The sequence below is a fragment of the Erpetoichthys calabaricus genome, chromosome 1 (genome assembly GCF_900747795.2).
Source record: "Erpetoichthys calabaricus chromosome 1, fErpCal1.3, whole genome shotgun sequence".
NCBI lineage: Eukaryota > Metazoa > Chordata > Cladistia > Polypteriformes > Polypteridae > Erpetoichthys > Erpetoichthys calabaricus.
The window spans coordinates 61,071,909-61,094,860 of record NC_041394.2 but is presented as its reverse complement, the minus strand read 5'-3'; the positions used below and the strand labels follow the sequence as shown (position 1 = coordinate 61,094,860).

Genomic DNA, 22,952 nt, shown 5'->3' with positions numbered 1-22,952 from the left:
CACTATCTTTAAAATGACCATTCGCTGTTGTCGCACAAGTTGAAATTCTTTTGTGGCTTTGGCGGGTTTGCCCCTTTTAAATGATCCTCTTTAGTGAGCTCTGAATCTGGTTATTTGCATTATGAAATGCCAGCTCATACTGTGGGCGACTGATTCCGAGGCTAATGCAACTTGTCAGCGATTTTATGCTTTTTTGTTTTGTAGCATGTCATTTACATGCATGATAAGAAAAGGGAAAATATGAGCTATACAGTTGAAGTCATACACTTCACTAAAACTCTCTTTATAACCCTTCCACAGATTTTATAATAACAAACTATAAATTTAGCATATCATTTAAGACATCTGTTTTGAGCAGGGCAAAAGTAATTTTTTTTCGGACAGTATTTCACTTTTTATTGACTATATGGTGTGTCACAAGTTTACATACACTTAGTAAATATTTGGTAGCATTGCCTTTAAATTGTTTAACTTGAACTAAACATTTTGGGTAGCATTCCAGTAGCTTCTTACAATATGCTGCAGGAATTATGGCCCATTTCTCAAGACAGAACTGGTGTAACTGGAAAAGATTCATTGGCTTCCTTGCTTCCACATGCTTTTTCAATTCTGCCCACAAATTTTCAATTAGATTGAGGTCAGGGCTTCATGATAGCCACTCCAATACCTTGACCTTGTTGTCCTTAAGCCATTTTGTTACAACTTTGGAGGTATGCTTGGGGTTATTGTCCATATGGAAGACCCATTTGTGACTGATCTTCAACTTTCTTGCTTAGCTCTTGAGATGTTGCTCCAGTATATCCACAAAATAGATAGCATCATGAAGAAGGAAAATTATGTAAAGTGCACCAGCCTCCCTCTTGCAGCAAAGCATTCTCACAACATGATGCTTCCACCCCCATGCTTGACGGTTGTGATGGTGCTGTTTGGCTTGCAAGCCTCAACCTTTTTTTCCTCTAAGCATAGCAATGGTCATTATGGCCAAACAGTTCATCAGACCAGTGGATATTTCCCCAGAAGGTAAGATCTTTGTCCCCATGTGCCATTGCAAAGTGTAGGCTGGCTTTTTTGTGATGGCTTTGGAGCAGTGACTTCTTCCTTGCTGAGCAGCTTTTCAGGTTATGTCGATATAGGACTTGTTTTACTATAGATCAGGGGTCCTCAATCATGGTCCTGAAGGGCCGCAGTGGCTGCAGGTTTTTGCTCTAACCCAGTTGCTTAATAAGAAGCACTTATTGGTCAAGTAACACTTCTGCTTCACTTCAGTTGTCTCGCTTGTTAAGATTTTGAACCCTTACTGCTTATTTTAGTCTTAAACAGCTGTATTCTTGGTTTTTAATTGCTCCTAAATAGCAATAGCATGCAAATGACAAAAGAGAGCAGCATTTCTGCAATTAGCTTTTTACCATTTACATCTGTGTGTATTTATTGCACACTATTTGATTTAATTAAATACTTCGAAGGAAAGTGGAAAAAAAAAAAGTGAAGGACAAGAATTACTCATCCATTTTAGCCTTCAAATCATTTGGATGATATCCTTAGAAAGGGGAAGAAAATCTAGGATATGAGAATTACCTGACATAGCAGAGTTAAAGCACTAACAAACCATGAAATTAAATTATTGGTAAGAATTGCTTTCTAATTATGCGACCGGGTTAGAACAAAAACCTGCAGCCCTCCAGGACTGTGATTGAGGACCCCTGCTATAGATAATGATACTTGTTTCTTCCAGCTTCGTCACAAGGTCCTTTGCTGTTGTTCTGGGATTGATTTGCTCATTTTTTGCCAAAGTACATTATTTTACAGGACACAGAATGTGTCTTCTGCAAGAGTGGAATGATGGTAGAGTGGTCCTATGGTGTTTATACCTTTTGTATTATTGTTTGTACAGATGTATTTGGAATGTATGTGGATCCTTAGATTTATGGATATCCACAATTTTTTTTTCTGAGGTCTTGGCCAGTTTCTTTTGATCTTCCCATTATATCAAGCAAGGAGATGGTTCGTTTGATGGTAGGCCTTAACATACATCCTCAAGCTAAGGCTAATTGGCTTTTCAAAGCTGATTGTCTAATTGCCTAAAGGCTTGACATAATTTTCTGGAATTTTCCAATCTGTTTAACACTAGAGTTACCAAAGCCTACGAAAAAACTCGTAGATCCGTCCCACCTTAAATCCCTTCGCACCTCTCCGTCAGCATCTTTTGTCCTGTAAATGTGTCGATAATCAGCAAGCCACCTACTATCACATCCCCCCACCGCCGCACAGTTTTCTCAGCTCAAGTCTGTTTACCTACGTGTCAGTTGCTTAGAATTGTACAGAGTGAGAAGTAAGCAAAATGGCATCTTTTATAAATACTATGTCATTATTTGGAACACATGCATTTCATGTGTGTTCCGTGTCTACAACAATCTATGTAAACACATTGTTAAAATTCTTTGCTTTATTCTTTCAGTCTTTGTTGTATTCTTTCAGTCGCGTTCACGATCCCACCCCACCGATCTGACACTGCTGTTTTCGCATAAAGACGCGCTATAACAGAGGTGAACTCAGATGATGACGACGGTTCTACATCGGAGAAAGAATGCACGTCACACTTTTGCCGTCGCTGTACTTTGTATATGTACATGGGAAGCTCTGCAGTCTACTTGTGACTTTACGCTGTAGGAAGTAAGTAAATAAATCAAGGTAAATAAGTAAATAACATTCGATCTGGCTCTTATGTACAAAGTACAGCGATCGTGAACACGACTGAAAGAATAAAACTGAATTAAAAAAAAAAAACACAAAGCTAACCTTTACAAGTATCATAAATTCACACCGGCTGTTACAGACTGAAATCAAATGTATGTTTTTATTCTAAAATAGTAAGAATAAGAGCAGCTCACTTCTCAAAACGGACTCTTCTGGGGTTGAACCCGTGAAGTTTTGATTACCAGTCAACAGTTGATACCGTTGCGCCACGGAAGCGGTCGTATCAAAGGGGTGTCAATGTCGCACCCTTTTCTGCAATTATATTCTTGAATAGAAGCGTACTTGTTCTGTTACATTTGTACCTTTTGTGAAAGTGTTTATTTGATATTTGGACTTCAGGCTTCACACATTATACACTTCAAGTCTACATTTTGTCAATTATTACTAAAACATGAAAAATGTTTGTTTTTAGATGCATTTACATAGATTGTTGTAGACACGGAACACACATGAAATGCATGTGTTCCAAATAACGATATAGTGTCATTTTGTTTGACTTCTCACTCTATACAACTCTAAGCAACTGACATGTAGGTAAACAGACCTGAGCTGGGAAAACTGTGCGGCGGTGTGGGGATGTGATAGTAGGCTGCTTGCTGCTTATTGACACATTTACAGGACATAAGACACTGACGTAGAGGTGCAAAGGGATTTAAGGTGGGACAGATCTACGAGGTTTTTCGTAGGCTTTGGTAATTCTAGTGTTAAAGGCACAGTTAACAAAGTGTATATAAACTTGTGACCCCCTGAAATTATTATACAGTCAATAAAAAGTGAAATAATCTGTCTGTGAACATTATTGGAAAAAATACTTCTGCCCTGCATGAAGTAAATGTCTTAAATGATATACCAAATTTATAGTTTGTTAGCACAAAATCTGTGGCGGGGTTTTAAAGAATTCACCATAAGTGTATGTAAGCTTCTGACTTCAACTGTAGATAGACAATGATGAAACACAACAAAGTACAGTTCTTTTCTATAATGCATATTGAGCTAAAATGCCACAATGGACACCATAGCATTTATCAGTTGACAACAATTAAAGTACAAAATGTGTTCCCTCTCTTTATAGACTCATGGCTGAACAGTAAAATTGTATAATGCATAGGATATTTGGCTAGTGCCATTATATCATAATCTGTTCTGTGTATCTTTAATAACAGACAAAATAAATGTTTAACAAACATCGGTTCTAAGCTGTTACTTAGCTCATTACATGCTTAAACAACAAGAAAGACTATAGCATGCTTCCAAATAAAAAGTGAGGAACTTAAATTGTGCTTTAGGTGAACAAGAACATGGCCGGGCTGACTGTTAATCATGTGTTCATAGTACTTTGTAAATTACTATATTCATTTTGTGTGTCTTATTGAAAAATATTACTTTTTTCAAAAATGTCATAAGTTCAACTATCAGTTAAACTGTATATCACACAAAAATAGCTACAAGAGGGGCTTCCTGCTAAGGAAAAGTGACTTCTTATTAGTTGGATTGAACAAATGTTAAAAATTGCTCATTTCCTAGTGGTTATTGCAGTCCAGATGGCTTTAATGGAAAAGGCAGACCACAGACAAGCTTTACTTGTTATTATTATTTGGCTCCATTCAGTAAAAAGTGCTGGCTGTTTTGTATCCCAGTCGGCTCATTCAGTAGTACATCAAAACTCTCATTTATAACCATTCAAGCAATAAAAGAGTTTAAAAATGTGTGTGGTATCAAAACAGAAAAAAAAATCTTTTTTTTAAATCTCATATGAAATGTTCCTTTTGATAAATATTCATGTAAACACTATTGCAGGTGACTTCTTTCTAAATGGTTTTAAATCCTGACAAAAAATTACAAATTTGGCAAGGTTTTAGCCTATTGAGAGTAAAATTAGTACAGTATACTTTTTGTGCTGGAATAGTATATTTAATAAGTAAAATGAATCGGTATGACGTGATTGCCTTATGTTTTTCAGGTCACATCTTATTGTATTTGATGCCAACCTTCAATGCCCACTTCCTAGTATAATTATTCCCATATATCGTACCCACTTTTTTGACTCTTTTTACTGTCAAACACTTTTCAAATGCCTACCTGATTTTTCCATGCAATTATTTCACTACTGGCTCTGCATCACCTTTAGGCACTGAGGATCTACAGTATATAAGAGTAGATTAGATTAGATAAACTTTATTAATCCCAAGGGAAAATTCATATGCATACATTCTAGAAACATAAAAAACAAGGATACAGTATCGCAAGACAGATAATATAGCCAATCAACCAATCAATCAGTAAGTAAATAAGTAACTAAAAATAAAGAAATGCATGTATATTGCGCAGAAATTTCAGAATTAACTTAAAGAGTACTTTGTGAGGAAGCGTTGAATTTCCTGATAGTGGTGGGCAGAAAAGATCCACAGAGGTGCTTCTTAGTTAACCGTGGTGGAATGAGCCAGTGGAGAACGCCTCCTGGAATGGATGGAGGGGATTTTTTGTGATGGCATCCAGTTTTGCCCCCATCCTCTTTTCCACAACAGCTTCCAGTGTGTCCTTGGTTTATGCAGTGATTGAGCAGGATTTCCTGAAAAGTTTGTTCAGGCATTGCGCATCTTTTGAGCTCAAGATGCTTCCCCAGGAGAAAGCAGCGTGCAACAACACATTGGCAACTATGGACTGATAAAACATTTCTAGCAGGTTGCTGAATGCATCATCCATCCATCCATCCATTTTCCAACCCGCTGAATCCGAACACAGGGTCACGGGGGTCTGCTGGAGCCAATCCCAGCCAACACAGGGCACAAGGCAGGAACCAATCCTGGGCAGGGTGCCAACCCACTGCAGGACACACACAAACACACCCACACACCAAGCACACACTAGGGCCAATTTAGAATCACCAATCCACCTAACCTGCATGTCTTTGGACTGTTGGAGGAAACCGGAGTGCCCGGAGGAAACCCACGCAGACACGGGGAGAACATGCAAACTCCACGCAGGGAGGACCCGGGAAGCGAACCCGGGTCCCCAGGTCTCCCAACTGCGAGGCAGCAGCGCTACCCACTGCGCCACCGTGCCGCCCGCTGAATGCATCAAAAGACTTGAATCTCCTGAGGAAGTACAGTCTGCTTTGGCCATTCTTGTACAGCAACACTATGTTGTTAGATCAATCCAGTTCGTTGTTTATGTGAAACCCCCGGTACTTGTAGCTCTGCACCACTTCCACATCCTCCCTCTGAATGGTGACCGGTCTCATTGGCTCGTTGGCATGTCCTAAGTCCACCACCATGTTTTTTGTCTTGCTGATATTGAGTTGTTCTCCCTGCACCACAAGACAAAGTCGTCCACAACCTTCCTGTACTCTGACTCATCCCCATTATTGATGCAGCCTGTGATGAAAAGAGTTATCTGTAAATTTCTGTTGTTGGCATGTGTTGGTATCTAGTTAGTCAATTTAATTTTAATTGTGCACACATTTTTAATACTGTAGCCTCTCTAAAAATGAGAAAACAAAAGAGAAATATACAGCTATAGTTCAAAGACGCCATCTTAATCCATACGTGTTTTTTAACAGTGCTATGTATTCCCTGACCTGTGATGAATCTTACACTTTCATTAGTAATATATTGATAACATTAAGTCTTATATCCAGACTTCATTTCAAGATCCATCCATTATTGTAACTTTGTTTTCGGTTCATTTTCACCAGTATCTCTTGTGTATTTGAGTAATCTTATCTCTTGCATGAAGCTAACTTCTTGCTCCCTCAATATTCCTGTATGCCTGCTCACTTTGTTTTAAAAAGGTATTTGAAGTAAATGTTCCTAATGTTTATTATAAACAGTTCTTTAACAATAAGTTCTGTTCTGTCTTTTTTTAAGCATGCAATAATTCAGCTTCTGCTCAAAAAAACTAATCTTGTCCTCTGTTATCAATAATTTGCATCCTACCTCTGAAATGAATACAGTGGAACCTCGGTTCACGATCGCCTCGGTACACGTACAACTCGGTTTACGACCAAAAAGTTCGCCAAACTTTTGCTTCGGTTCATGACCACACACTCGGTATACGAACAAGCCAGTTTCACTTTCGGTTTGTGCGCGCTGATGATTTCCGCACGTGTTACATTGTTCTCGGTCAGACGTGAACTGCTGAACTGCTGCAATGTAAGAGAGAGAGAGCAGGCAGGCTCGTGTGCTGATGAGAGAGAGAGAGCGCGAGAGAGAGCGCAGGCAGGCTCGTGTGCTGATGAGAGAGAGAGAGAGAGCAGGCAGGCTCGTGTGCTAGAGAGAGAGAGAGAGAGAGAGAGAGAGAGAGTGCGTGCAGCTGAGAGCGAGCTTGTACGTGCAGTTGAGCAGGAAGCCTGGGTGTTTGTCAGTGTTATTCAATGTTTTTACATTAGTTTACTATTACACTGTGCATTCTATGGTGTAATTAACTATATTTGTGCTTAAAAATATTTTAAAAAATATATTTACATACAGTTCGTATGGTCTGGAACGGATTCATTGTATTTACATACAATCCTATGGGGGAAATTGCTTCGGTTCACGACCAATTTGGTTTACGACCAGAGGTTTGGAACAAATTATGGTCGTGAACCGAGGTTCCACTGTATTACTTTTTAAAATCCTTGGAAAAAGTTGTTTTGTCTCAGTGAGAGCCCTTTCAACTTCAAAAAGATCCGCCTCTTTCACTCTTTCATTCATTACTTAAATATCCTGTCTTCAATTTAAATGCTCAATATTGTGGGAATGTTTTTGTTTTATCCCAAAATACGGCAGCAAAACTGCCTGGCTGACTGATCAGAGCACCATTCAAACTGTCGTCTTGTGATCTTAAATCCCAGACTGCTGTTTGTCCCTGCTTGTTACTTTCCTGTAGCTGTTACCCATAATATCTGTTGGGAGCATCTTATAAATTTTGTCTTGATGCAAATCTTAAATTACCTGATAACCTAAACTTAAGTTGTATAATTAAACCAAGACATAAAACCAGAGTCTCCACCTGGGGCACCTATAATAGTAAACTTAATTCTAATTAAAACTAAAAATATATCACCAGTTCAGAAACATCTATGCAGTTTTAAATGCTGCTTATCAAACATTCACTGTCTTGAAAGTAAAGCTACTTTGGTAAATATTATATTAAATGCAAAATCTGTTTTGTGTCTTCGCACTGAAACCTAACTTAGTAAATCTGACATTGTTCCCCTACCTGAGGCATTACAAGAATTTCCTTCATAAATCTAGAGATAGTGATTGAGAATGAGGTCTTGGAATAGTTAATTATAACAAAATGCAAATCACTTTTAAAAATTTAGACGAATTCACATCCTTTGAGGCACTCATTTTAAATAGTAAAACAGATTCCAGCACAATTGTAGTGCTAGTCTGCAGACCACCAGGACCATATTCATTGTTCATGAATTTGGCCACCTTTTATATGATATGGCTATAAATTATGATCGTGTAGTGTTAATTGGGGATTTTAATATACACATTGATGTGAAAAGTTGTACTTTTAGCAAATTTGTATGTTTTTGTTACATTCAGTAGGATTTTGTCAGATTGTCAATTGTCCAACTCATAATCAATCCACACCTACAGTATGTGATGGAGCCATGTAAAGGACTCGATACATATGCCTCTTGCCTTACAGCCAGGGCTGATGAAATAGTAACAACACAGGTATTTTTAATTCAATAAGATAAGTGTTGCATTAGGTTACTCATTACATTAAAAAGTAATCAGACTACTTTATGCATTTTACTTTTTACATGTTACCCTACTGCTCTTGAGATTGTGTTGCTGATTTTAGCACTGTACATTCGGCACATCAACACAAATTTAGTAATTTCTAAAATATTGAGATTATTTCAGCCAGGAGAAGTAATAATACAATTGCCTAAAACATTTGCCTCTGGACATGTAATTTGTAGACGCTTCTACCAGCAGCTGCTGAAAGCTTGTGCATAGAAAATACATGTGCAGGCTGACAGAGTGCAACAGACATGCATGGAGAAAGTATAACAGTTGAAGTAGGAAAGTATCAAACTTTTGTATTAATTATTATGTGATAGACATTATTGTAAGTGAGAATGAGTGTCTCTTAGTTTGAATAACATATAAAATTTTCCTGGTAATATCTCTAAAAACAAATCCTTTCCCAGATGAATATGATCTTTGAATGTATTGAGTACTCCTTCGGTAATCGGACATATTATGAATAACTCAGTGCAGTGTCCATTTTTATTTTGTAGATCCACCAAACTAAATCATTACACAGGAATTAATGATGCTTGCAGTAAAACAGTACTGAGTGCGTCAGATCATACTTTTAATATCACAGATGATAAACATTTGTTTTTGTCCAATGTGGACTGTCCATCATAGTCATACATTACAATTTCAAAAATTGAACTCCTCTTACAACGATTCTGTTTAGAATCAAAGATTCAGTGGAAGGAGGATGTCAGTTTTACAGTGTTCTCCTACAGATTATTGAGGGCTCAAACTGGCCCTAATTGTACAGTGGCTGAGAATTTGTAGTCATATCTTAGAGAAGTTTCAGTGCTTAAGACTGCAGCCACATGCCAATGAAATGTCATCTGCAGTGCTGTTAAATATATTCTTGTTTAACTTAAACAATGTTTGTATGAATTTTGTGTCTTGCTTTTCTCTTTGGACACTGATCTTACAACTTTATTTTTCAGGAAGCACGCTCTGCTTATCGAAAAATCTTGACCGACTCTGCTCGCAAGCTTAATGCTCAGGGTTCTCAGCTAGGAGCCTGCATTGAGAAAGCTCGTCCGTATTATGAAGCCAGAAGACTAGCTAAAGAGGTCAGTTGATATCCCAGATGTCTTACGATATAATGTTGGCATGGGTGTCAAGAAAGTGGGATAACATTGTCAAGCTTGTATCTTAGCCGAGCAAATATGCCTAACTCAAGTAGCACATCATGAATGTCCCAATTTAAATCTTATTCACTGGTTGGTTTCACCTAGAAATAATAGATCTTGCATATGCAATATTTTGTTAAATAACTGGGTCAGACTGGCAAATATTTAGTCTCTCTCTCTATTTTTAGTGTAGTCGGCATTACATACTTAAATTTTATGCACAAGCTAAGATTTCAGGTGTCTTCTTCATGGTAGTGAAAATCACTTAAAACAAAAAATAGCATATTTTTGAATAAGTATATATCTCACCATTTGTGTATATCAGTCTTCTGGGAATTACTTAAAATTCAAGCAAAAATGGATACAGTTTGAAACTCTATTTTATCAAGACTTAAGATATTAAACATTAGTGGCATAGAAGTACTTTGTAAATAATTTAATAATTGTATGAAAATATAAAAAAATATTTAACCTCCTGACTATTATTCACACTGTATTGTCATGAACAGTTCTGTAGTTGACATGTTTTTTTTTTTAACAATTGTTTATTATTAATTTTGTATGTCTGTTCTAGTAAGCATGCACTGTTTACTCAGATGCCCTTTATTTTATGGACATTTCAGGCACAACAAGAAACGCAGAAAGCAGCCCTAAGCTATGAGAGAGCAGTAAGCATGCACAATGCTGCACGGGAAATGGTTTATGTGGCAGAGCAAGGGTTAATGGCAGATCGTAATCGCCTGGATCCTACTTGGCAAGAAATGCTTAACCATGCTACCTCAAAGGTATCTGATATTTCTAGACTTTTTGAAAACTGAGATTATTTAACTTTACGTAAGACCAAATTCCTGATGAGCAAACACAAAGGCTGACCCACAAAGAACTTTGTAAACCAGTAAAAGAACCATAATGTGAAATTTAAGTCACAGGAAGTAGTGCATCTTAGAAAGGCAAAGAGTGATGTACACGGTTTTACTTAGACTTTTCTCTGTATAATGGTTTTCTCTCCTATTATTACAGAGAAATAAGATCTCTGTTGTGTTTCTCACATATCTTTGGTAGGCATGATAAATTTAAATGCTTTGAGGATCTTTTAAACTGTATTTTACTGTTGGTTTCATTATTTTAAGAGCTTTAGTAATTTACTTGTTAAAAAGCAACTAGAACTAAACACAATATTTTATTCACAGGTTATGTGAGAGTAGTCGCATTATTAGTTTCTCCAATTTGCATTCAGTAGTGCCTAACAGAATATGCCTTGTAGTTATTTCCTTTCTTTTCCTAAAAAATCCTTTAGACTCTTAACATGCTGATAATATATGTTTGAATCCAGAAAATATTCAAACCTGTTCACTTTCTGATTACTTATTTTGGTTGTAGGTTTAATTTTAAACTGATAAATCTGCCAGATTTGCCCAATAAAAGCCAAAGTTGTAATTGCTCTCAATGGGGCTTCTACAGAGTAAGGGTATGAATACTTAGATTTCAGCTTCTGATTTTAATACGTTTGGAAACCTTTCTGAAAACATGATTTTTACCTTGGTATTATAGGTTATTGAGTATAAATTGATGGGGGGGAAATGGAAAATTGATCCTTTAAGAATTAAATTTACAACATAATAAAGAGCGCAGAAAGAGAAGCAGTCTGAATACTTCTTGAATTCACTGTAAAATTAAATTCTCAAACCCAGTTAATCATGCATTGTGTCATGATGGACTCCAGCCCTCATTCTCCAACTCTTGGGTGCAAGGCAAGAAATAATCCCAGAGAGGGCACCAAATGCCATCCCAGTTTTGATGGGCCCACATATACACACACCCACACTTGTACTTGCCTTTTTTAAGCTAATACCTTTGCTATGGTCATAACACTGTTGTCTAGAAGAGAGACTAGGCTGTAACATGCCCAACATGCCTTATTTGTTTAGAGTTACCATATTCTGCTGTGGGTTTTCTTTTGTGTGCTGTGGTTTTTCTCCCATATCCCAGAGACTCCATATTAGGTTATTTGGGGCTATGTGACACTGAAGTCAAACTACATTGTTTAACAATGATAATATATTATGTTTTTATAAGTCTGTAAAGAACTGGTCCTGCCCGTGGCCTCCGCCACTTGCAACCCTACACTGAAGTAGGCCAGTTCATAAAATGGACGTAGTGATGTGTTATTAAGTGCATGATGCCAATTAAACCTCCATTCAACTTCCCAAATTAAGTTTGTTATCACCCTCAGCATACTGATTGTTTATTCAGTCTGAAGTGCTTTACTTATCACTGTTTCAGCCTGTCCAGTCTTGATCTTTGTTTATACAATTTAAAAATCATTATTCTGATATTCTGCAAAATAATAAGTTATTTGTAATCAGAAATATGAATTAATTTTGAAAACCTTAGTTCAGACATTTCCGTGTTTGCTTTGAGAAGCTCATTTTTGAAGAGTGAGCTCAGTTATAGTTTTATTATTAAAAATGTTGTACCATACTACAGAAATTTAGTGGACTTGGATTCAGTGCAGGTAGAGCATAAAAGCCAAATCTGAGTTTGAAAAAATGCTTGTTGTGTTATAAAAATAAAAAACATTATAATTTACTTTATTTTTTATTTTAAAAGAGTTTTGTTTTATGAGTATGATATGTAAATGATGTCACCTTACAGGTTTAACAAAGCACATAAATATAATTAGACTGTGGACAAGTTTTATGCAAAACATTTTCAAATTGATTTTGAACTCTGATCCTATTAAATTCATATACGTGCATGTAAACAGAGGTTGTTTAGAAACCAGGTTTCTGCCTTAACTGGGTTACTTACCTTACCCTGGTTTTGTATGTGTATGGAAACACACTTAATGTTTTTCAGAAGAGAGTCTGATCTGTTAGATATACACTCCAGCAGGTCTTATTTTTATTTGGAAAGACAATCACACATGATGTAAAGCTTTAAGTAGAAATGTATGTTCTCTAGATGTGTTATCGTGATATTTCCCTCTATTTACGCTTTACTTATTTTCTTCAAGATGAAGTGTACTCATGAGGTTCAAGATTAACACACACACACACCCAGATATACACATACACACAGACCCTAACCACTACAGTGCCCTATGAGTGACGCATACGCAGCTGGTTAATCTCTAGCACTTCAAACCACACAAGTGCCTTATGACTAACACATACACAACATGTAACTCTCTTAGCACTTCAAGAGACTAGCTTATTATCGGCACGAGCAATATACATTACGATGTTTTAAATATATCTCAGACCTAAATATGACTTTGGTCTCTAGGAATATATTCAAACATACAAAGGCTCAACATCTTTGGCTATAGGCCATTTATCAACCAAGAATGCCTTACTTTACGTACTGTTCCCTAAAATTTAGGTGGAGCTCTCACCTTTAACCTTAATACACCTTGCGGTTCAGAAAATATAACAAACTTCCATCTGCTCCAGGTGCACTTAATAAAAATTATCTTATTACCTCAATCACTTTAAATATGAAGACAGAGTATAGAAAGTAGCATGGTATTTATTACATGAATAATAAAACCAAATAGAACAAGGAATAATAGAAAATAAGATTGATAGCAAAGTCTGGATATAGTCTTTAGGAAAAGCTTACGAAAAAGTTAAGATGTCAAAGATCAAATGTCCCAGGCGGCTTGTGATCTAGCAGTCCAAAGTTGTTCATGAGATGTTTTGCTGACGATCAGATGAAAACAGCCACACATTGCCAGCTTCCTCTTCTGATGTTGCTGTTTCCTTTTCTTTTTCTTCTTCTAATGTTGCTCTTCAGACAAGGCATATTTATTATAAAATTCTATGTGAGGGTTTCGCAACACGTGATTGTTAGATATTCCGATTGGCTGGCTCAGTATGATGAATGAATTCACTCAGACTCTTTAATCTATTTGAATACATCAGTTTCCCCAAGCAATAAAGTTTTTGATGTTTTAACAATCTCCTGTCTCAAGCTGTAAACCAGTTTAGTCCTGGTGCCCTTCCCTTCACTAGTGATAAAATCATCAGTACAGCTTGAGGCATCTCCTGAATTCCTGCTCAGTTCAAACAGATTGTACTGTGATTGATATTGGTTCAATTCTGGAAAACAGAATGCTTTTGAAGTTAAACTGCCCATGCAAGTGACCTATATTTAAGTTCATCCTGTTTTTGTCTTGAGCAAAATATAATGAAAATATAGACAAAAATTTGCAGATTTTTCACACCACAACACTAGTGAACACTAAATTTTAGCCAGTTATTTTCTAACCTGCTTAGTCCCAAAAAGGGTCATGGGGATGCTGGAGCCAATCCCAGCTCATATTGGGTATAGGAACAAACCCCAATCCATCACAATGCGAACACACACACCACACTTGCACACCCAACACACACTAGGGCCAATTAAGAATTTGCAAACAACCTAACCTTGCATGACAATGGGAGGGAACTGGAGCACCTGAAGAAAACCCACGCAGACATGTTTAATTTGTACAATTGAATTGACAAAAGAGAAATGGACACATTCAAGTCAGAAATCCTTTCAAACTGACTAACAGCTTAAATCAAATGACTTGTTCCTTTTAACATTATGTCACTAGTAGAAATATGCACTGTATTAAACTCCCACTAACACAATACAGGTGGAATCCTTTTGTTACGAAACTCATGGGACCATAAAAATTTTTCATTATATTGGAAATTTCATTATAATGAACATGGGGAGAATATGTATACTATAGTGACCGGGGTCACCAGCAATTTGTCATCTCTAATGGCACTGGCGCAAGGACAGCTCCGTAGCTGCTCTGCACCATCTGGTAAACAGTAAACCAAGGTAAAGCTATTGAATGTCCTCAGCAGAATCAGGCTCACCACGTAACGAGCTTGTCGCATAATGTTTAGAACATTTGACACTGGGCACACTGCTCTTCCTTGCAATCTCCCAATCTGTCTTCTCCAGACCGCATCTGCCATAGTGGTGATTCTGAGCCGCTGGTCTTCTTCTAATCTGAAGTTGATAGCTAAAACCGGTTGCATGCCTATGTCATGCATCCTAACAGCTACTATTTTGAATGATATTTTGAGACTGTACCAGCCTTCTCTATACAATAATGAAGTACCTGTATTTTCCTTGGAAACCAGGTCTCGCTTTCCTGTCTCTTGTCCAGTCTCCCAAGCTTGACAATATCTGTATATATATATATATATATATATATAAAAAAAAAAAAACAAGCACTCCTTACACTGTAAAAAATATATTTTTTTGTAAATGAGACGTTAGATGTAATTTTTTTTTTGTTATAGAAATATAGGTATGAAAATACAGATTGAAAATGAAACGTTAGATGAAGATGAGGTGCGATTTCAAATGCTTTCGGCATGCTATTTTTCTTCATTCTGAAATCAACTTTTTCCACGATTGTTAACTTTTCTTTCAGTGTAAACTGACACCATTTGTCACTTTTTGTTCATCTCAAAGAAAACTTTGAGAACTGCTATGAAACTTGTGGCGCTAAGTATTTTTTGCATAACATCCTCTTTAGTTGACATTTTTGGATGAAAATGTTTTCGTTATATTGAAATTTACATTTCTTTAAAATGAAATTTGTTTAACATAATGTTGTATGAACGTTTGTTTGGGCCAAGAAAAAGTATTTGTTATTCTGAAAGTTTCGTTACTTCTGTATTTGCTATAATGGGATTTAACTTGTATGCATGTTGGGCAAGTTGGACTTTCCTGTGCCTACCTGCAGTACTTACCACCCATTCAGCAGAGTGCTTACCTTAAATAAAGGGAATGTATAAAGGTTTGTGAAAATGTTTTTAAAGACTGCATGGACAGTAAATAACACCAGAATCTCACAAATCAGCACATATATATATCTGTGATTAGGTTGAGAATTAAATTTAGGACCTTGGAGGCTTGAAGCAACAGTGATGACCACTGAGTCACCATGACATCCTATAGTAGTATTATTTATAAAAATATGTAAAATTCCAATAATATTAGAAAAAAATACAGTAATTCCATCAGTTTGTCTAAACTGCTAAGTTAATTACAGGTGTGCAGAGTGGGAACTTTTTCTTGAATTATGCGTAGGGACTAGCCCTTGATAAGACACCTGATAATCGCAGAGTAGTCTCACAGACACAAACATAGCCATCATTCACTTAGGTTTACTGGAATCAATCAATCAGTCCTAACGTGTATGTATTGGTGTACGTGAGGCAACTGAACAAAAGAAATGCCACACAGATGCAAAGAGAGCATGACGTCTTCATACAGACAGTAGTCCAGCCAAAGTTTAGGTCCTTGTTAATGGAACTCTGAGACAGCTATGCTAGCCACTTCACTAACTTGACATCTCTTCATTGAGAGCAATTACACTGACCAAAATGGAAAGTTAAACACTGTGGTGTTATCTGACTTGAATAAAATATTGTATATAGCTGTTTGGGTTTATTTTATACTAGCCGACCCGCGGCATAGTATACGCCGCATAATTATTTATTGATGGGTGAACACTTCCTGAAAGACACAGTTGTCGAAATGAGGTGGGTTTGAGGATACGACTGTGAGTGAATGAAAAGATGGAACTCTGGAGAGAGCAACATACAATTGTCCGTGACTGAAAACTGGTTTTGGCAGATACAGGCATATCTTTTTGAAAGTTTGACCCTGTGTCTTATTAATTGTCATTGCAAAGGCTAATCTAACAGGAAATTGTCTGCGTGTAAAAGTAAAAGGCAAATTTGAAACTGATGGGGTCAGGGAAATCTGGGGAATAAGGACAGTTTGTGAGGTAGCAGCTGCGATAGTTTTACACTCCAGTACATTGTGGTGAATGCTGGTAACAGTCAGTCTAGTGCCATTACAGAGACTTCTTGCTGGCATGAGGTTTCTGAGAAGCATGACGACCGAACCAATTTTAATTTTGATTTTATGCGGAGGCATGCCAGTGGGAATAAGACTGCTAAGAAATTCTTCGGGGAATGAAGGACGTTCTCGGAAGTGAATGGTGATAGTAGCTGGAAGTATTTGGGACATTGCCACAATTTCTGCCTCGCCACCATAAACTCTGGAAGTATTCATGTAGTCAGCGTATTGTTGAGCAGACTGTATGACTATGCTTCCGTGACTAAGAACAACGGACAGCATATCGCCGAAGTTATGTCAATGTTGGCAAACAAAGGTTACAGTCATGTTGCAAAGTTCGAGAGCAACAGTTTCGTGTCTGACATTTGTCCAGAAATATCCAACTGATAGAAAGAAACAGTTACCTGATGCAGGAATTTGTATAACCTTGAAAGAAGTGTTGTTTCCATGAAATACATGTGAAGCGGTGGCCATGTTAGGAAAATGAACAGTCAACGTTGTGCAGAGGTGTATGTGGACTGTAGCACAGAGCAAAGCGACTCAGGATGTGTTTGGTGAGGAGTTGGGGGTGGGCACATGTGCAGGCAGTGCGCATGCCTCGAGAGCGAGGGTGGACGCGGGAGGAGGGTTACAGTTGGCGGGCGGGCTCTGTCGTGCGTATCACATGACGCAGGAGGAGGGTTAGAGTTGGCGGGCGGGGCTCTGTCGTGCGTACCACATGCGCACTGCCTGCTCTTGCCACGAGAGCGAGGATGGACGCAGGAGGAGGGTTAGAGTTGGCGGGCGGATGTGTTTGGTGAGGAGTTGGGGTCGGGCACATGAGCAGGCAGTGCGCATGCCTCGACAGCGTGGGTGGATGCGGGAGGAGGGTTAGAGTTGGCGGGCGGGGCTCTGCTGTGCGTATCCCATGACGCGGGAGGAGGGTTACAGTTGGTGGGCGGGGCTCTGTCGTGCGCACCCCGTGCGCACTGCCTGCTCATACCTCGTGAGCGAGGGTGGACACAGGAGGAGGGTTAGAGTTGGCGGGCGGGGCTCTGTCGTGCGTGCATACCCCATGGTCGGGCGACTTGGTCTTTATATATATATATATATAGATAGATATAGATAGATAGATATAGATATAGATATATATATATATAGATAGATAGATATAGATATATATATATATATATATATATATATATATATATCTATATATCTATCTATTTTGATTGTTTCTTGTTTATTTCATATTGATCAAAAAAGGTGACATTACTTTACAAAACAAATGATTACATACTCAAAGCTGTGGGACAGGTTATAAATGTTTTATTGCAAATATGTGTAAATAAAATGTGTGCCTCATTTTGTGAATGGCTTCCTGAAATATGCATGTCATTGTCTCCTTAGTCAGGGATTGTCTGGATACTTTCTTGTGGGGTGTCATTCCATGCCTATTCTAGGATTCTGGTTAGCTGAGTGGTAGGTGTAGCTCAGTGAGGGTTGGTATTCACATGTCTTCCAATAGTGTCCCATTCTTATATTGTAGGATTAATTTTCCAAAACTTGACAAACTGCTCAACAGTTGTGACATTTTAAAATATACTCATGAAGGTGATAACAACAGATATGATCATCATATGGACATACTGTAAAGTGGTCATGATATCCTAATTCACATAAATCTTGGATCTGCTGACATATAATATACCTTTCCAAACTAATTATACAGATTGCAGCTAAGGATGTGCTTCCTCATACTTAATGCGTGTGCAAATGTTCAGGATACACATGAAATTCATTCTGCAACATTTCAGATAGAGATGCTGTCCTAATATGTACAGGTACTTATTGTATGGCCTGCCACAAAGTTCTACAGTATGTCCACCTATCACACATGATCTTATGAGAAGAATGGTACAGTATATCAAACTTCATTTTATATTGGCAGAGTTCTTCAACACAACCCTATATCATTTCTTGACTATCTCCTGATTTTATACACACACACACATACATCTATAATAATAAAAGGCAAAGCCCTCACTGACTGACTGACTGACTCACTCATCACTAATTCTCCAACTTCCCGTGTAGGTGGAAGGCTGAAATTTGGCAGGCTCATTCCTTACAGCTTACTTACAAAAGTTAGGCAGGTTTCATTTCGAAATTCAAAGCGTAATGGTCATAACTGGAACATATTTTTTGTCCATACACTGTAATGGAGGAGGCGGAGTCACGTATCGCGTCATCACGCCTCCTACGTAATCACGTGAACTAAAAACAAGGAAGAGATTTACAGCACGAGTCACACGCGGGAACGAAGGTAAATGACGTTAATTTTTGACTGTCTTTTAATACTGTGTAAGCATACATATTAACACATGTGCAATTAAACGTGTGCATTTACGGGGTGATTTCTCAGGCTTAAAAGCTCACCTTTTATCAAACGCGGGAAGAAAGGTAACTGACGTTGTTCACTGTCTTTTAATACTGTGTAACCATACATATTAACACATGTCCAATTAAACGTGTGCATTTACGGGGTGATTTCTCAGGCTTAAAAGCTCGCCTTTTACTAAAAAGGTAAATGCAAAAACTATTTTCAATCAGTTTATTGAAACGCTCCCGTTAAGGATTGCAATAACATATTCGCGAGATAAAACAAGGAAGTAGGGGGAAATGGAGGAACAGCCGCAAACAGCGAAGAGCAAAAAATTAATTAAACAATTGAGAACGGAGCGAGTTAAGCATACAAGCATGTTCATAAGGGAAACAAAGCACGGTGTAAAACGTAAGTTTAAATTAAGTTTATAGAAACGCTCCCGCTGCGGATTGCAGTAACATATTCGCGAGATAAAAGTTTAATGAGAAGACACGAGGTATAAACGAACCACACGCCGTGGCGCAACGTTAGGGGCAACAGTTTCAACCATTCTATGATCTGCTTCTCGCAACTGAAAGACGGCACATGGCGGATGTTAGCCGACTTGCTGACCGCAACGTTAGGGGCTTCAACTATGGCGCTGACGCCACATCTCAGTGCCAACACTTTGCAGACTGTACTTAAAAGACACGCCCTCCTCACTGGACAGTTAAAAACACCAATCAAACTAACGATGACATCAAGTATTACCCAATCCAAAGTAGGAAAGGAGGCATCTTCATAAAATGCGTGTGGGATGATTTGCATGAGACGCTGCTTTAAAAAAAAAAATGATAAAAAAAATACGGGATAAATCCCGTCCAGTATTGATTCAAAACGGGACGCGCAATTTCATTCTCAAACGCGGCTCGATTCCGTATTTTAAAGGACGGGTGGCAACCCTACAGTGCCAGGTAACCACCCATACAATCAGATTGTGATTCAGACTAGGAATGCAATGAATGTAATTACCCCGATCTACATACAAGGCGAAAGTCTTGCAACATTCAAAGATGATGGTTTGGGATAAGTACACCATACAACGTAAAAGAGCTTATGAAGCCTTGAACCGAAAAAAGCAAGATCTCAGAGATCGTACAAAAAAAAAAATAGGAGGTAATGTCGTTTTACTCGCTGTAGATTTTAGTCAAACATTACCAGTTATTCCACGAGGGAGACCAGCAGATGAACTCAACGCGTGTTTAAAATCCATGCTTCTCCCACGCTCGGTTATATGTCGCGTGTTCTCGGGTAGGTGCACCAAAAAATTAATACATTTAAGCATGTAATGGGCAAACAAAAAATGAGGTATACCCGAAGGCACTGCAGTAGTACTTCATGTAACTTTACTTCTTAAATGTTAATGTTTTACTGTTTAATAATTTATACGCTTCTTATATGTTGTTCAAATTCTTTTATGAAAATACCAGTGACAGCGCAATGCACGATAACATGGAGTGAATACACCATACGCATCCGCCCACGGCTGCCCTGCTGTGCGCAGATAGGAGTTGATTCTACAATAAAATAAAATAAAGATTAAAACAGTAAAACAATCATCACCCATAAAGCGTGTGTGTGTGTATATATGTGTATATATATATGTTGATATGTGGATGTGTATATGTATATATATATATATATATATATATATATATATATATATATATATATATATGTAGATATATATGTAGATATGTATATATATGTGTATATGTATATGTATATATATGTTTATATGTGTGTGTGTGTGTATGTAGATATGTATAGATAGATAGATAGATAGATACTTTATTAATCCCAATGGGAAATGTATATATATATATGTTTATGTGTGTGTGTGTATATTATATATATAAAAGGCAGCAACACTCATAACAATGACAACACAATTACATTGACAATCATGTTATGTTATTTTTAAAATGTTTCCTTTTCTTTTTCATAACCTCTTTAACACACTGCTTCTCCGCTGCGAAGCGCGGGTATTTTGCTATTTATCTATATATATATATATATATATATATATATATATATATATATATATATATATATATATATATATATATATATATATATATATAAAGGAGAGTTGGGATCCGAGAGACTGTGTTTGTGGAGGGATGGAGAGTTAAGGCGGGTGTTGGAGTCACGTGATCATCTCCCCTCCCATTCACCTCATTTCATTCCCATCATTTCGCTCCGAGCTGAGCTCCGCAGCTGGCGCGGTCTTGCTGTTCTTCATTTGCTTTTCACATGGCCAACTATACGTTGCATGCTCAAGAGTAAGCTCAGCGCACAACTTGGTCATATTACAACCGGAGGGGTGAACTGACAACATGGTATACAAAGAGATCCTTAACAAATAATTATTGGTATAATTTCCCTCAGTTTATTATTTAAAATTTTAAAGCAGCACTTCGCCGCTGCGAAGCGCGGGTATTTTGCTATATATATATAATATATATATATATATATATATATAATATATATAGAGAGAGAGAGATAGATGGATAGATAGATGTGCAATTAAATGTGTGCATTTACGGGGTGATTTCTCAGGCTTAAAGCTCGAAGTGATCACTCGAGTGAAGGCAGCTTCACAAAAAAAACAGTTCCTTAACAAACTGTTATTGGTATATTTTACCTCAATTTTAAAAGGTTTTCTTTTCTTCTTAATAAAAATTTTAAAAGCAGAACTTCACCGGTGCGAACCGCGGGGATTTGAGCGACTGACGCATACAGACATATTCATGAGTGCAGGTACTTCGGAAAGAAAGCACCGTGTAAACCTAAAGTTTAAATTAAGTTCACAGACCTACAAAAGGTTGCCATTGATTTCAGGCAAGATTGCTTTTCTCCTGTACGTTGCATTCTCAAGAGTGTGCTTGCACGGCTTGGTCATATTACAACCAGAGTGCTGAACTGACAGCGTGATATACAAACAGAACAATTGTAAAAACAGGATTAAATAAAAAGGCTGCTTCCGTTGGCAAAGCAACGAAAAAGGAAGACCTTATATGACGTTCGTTTATAAGACAGTGGTGAGGCTGTTTGAAGTCAGCTTCACAAAAAAACAGATCCTTAACAAATTGTTATTGGTAGATTTTCACTCAATTTAAAAAGGTTTTCTTCTTAATAAAAATTTAAAAGCAGTACTTCGCCGCTGCAAAGCACGGGGATGTATATATATAGATAGATAGATAGATAGATAATGTGTATGTATGTAGATATGTATATATGTATGTGTATATATATGTTGATATATGTATATATATGTGGATGTGTATATGTATATATATATGTATATATGTAGATATGTGTATATGTAGATATGTATATATAAGTATATATGTTTATGTATATATATGTTTACATAACCTCTTTAACACACTACTTCTCCGCTGCGAAGCGCGGGTATTTTGCTAGTATATATATAAATTTAAAGCACTAAACATGAAAAATTTAATGGACACAAGACACCTTGTTTTTTACATCTTAATGATCATTCATAGTGTAGTCTTAATATTCATAGTACAAGCTTAAATCTAAAAGCAAGCTAAATCTATGTGTGTTCAGACCATAGTATTTATGTATTTATTTATTCAATGAGCTTCTGTAAAAAGCTGAATTTCCCCTGAGAACAAATAAAGCCCCATCTATCTGTCTGTCTTTGTGCAAATACATTGAAAACAGTGGATGTCTGTTCAACAAGAAAAAACATAAACCAGAGTTGGGACTGGATTATTGATTTTATTTACTATGCAGATGTGACTGTGCATTAGAATTGTGTTCAGTACACTTAAGTCCAAAAAAAAAATAAGACAGAAAATAAACAGGTTCAACATGGAAAATGGTTACAGTTTGATTTGCACCCGTAAAGACTTAAGTCTGTTTATGTTGATAATATATGACATCATTTTGCCATTTTCTCCTTCTTTATGCTTTTGTTAAAGTTCTATGCTAGGATTTAAACAGGAACTATCTGTATAATGATATTAAATGTTTTCCATAGTTTTTCTT

The 22,952-nt window shown here is 37.2% G+C and overlaps 1 protein-coding gene across 1 annotated transcript in view; it reads left to right on the top strand.

Annotated features, from left to right (window-relative positions):
* The window catches only part of sh3bp5lb (SH3-binding domain protein 5-like, b), a 48,531-nt gene that overhangs the window by 12,184 nt on the left and 13,395 nt on the right, over positions 1–22,952 (top strand). The window contains 2 exon segments of the mRNA XM_051933764.1: positions 9,455–9,583; positions 10,267–10,428. Coding sequence (XP_051789724.1) covers positions 9,455–9,583; positions 10,267–10,428 — 291 coding nt within the window.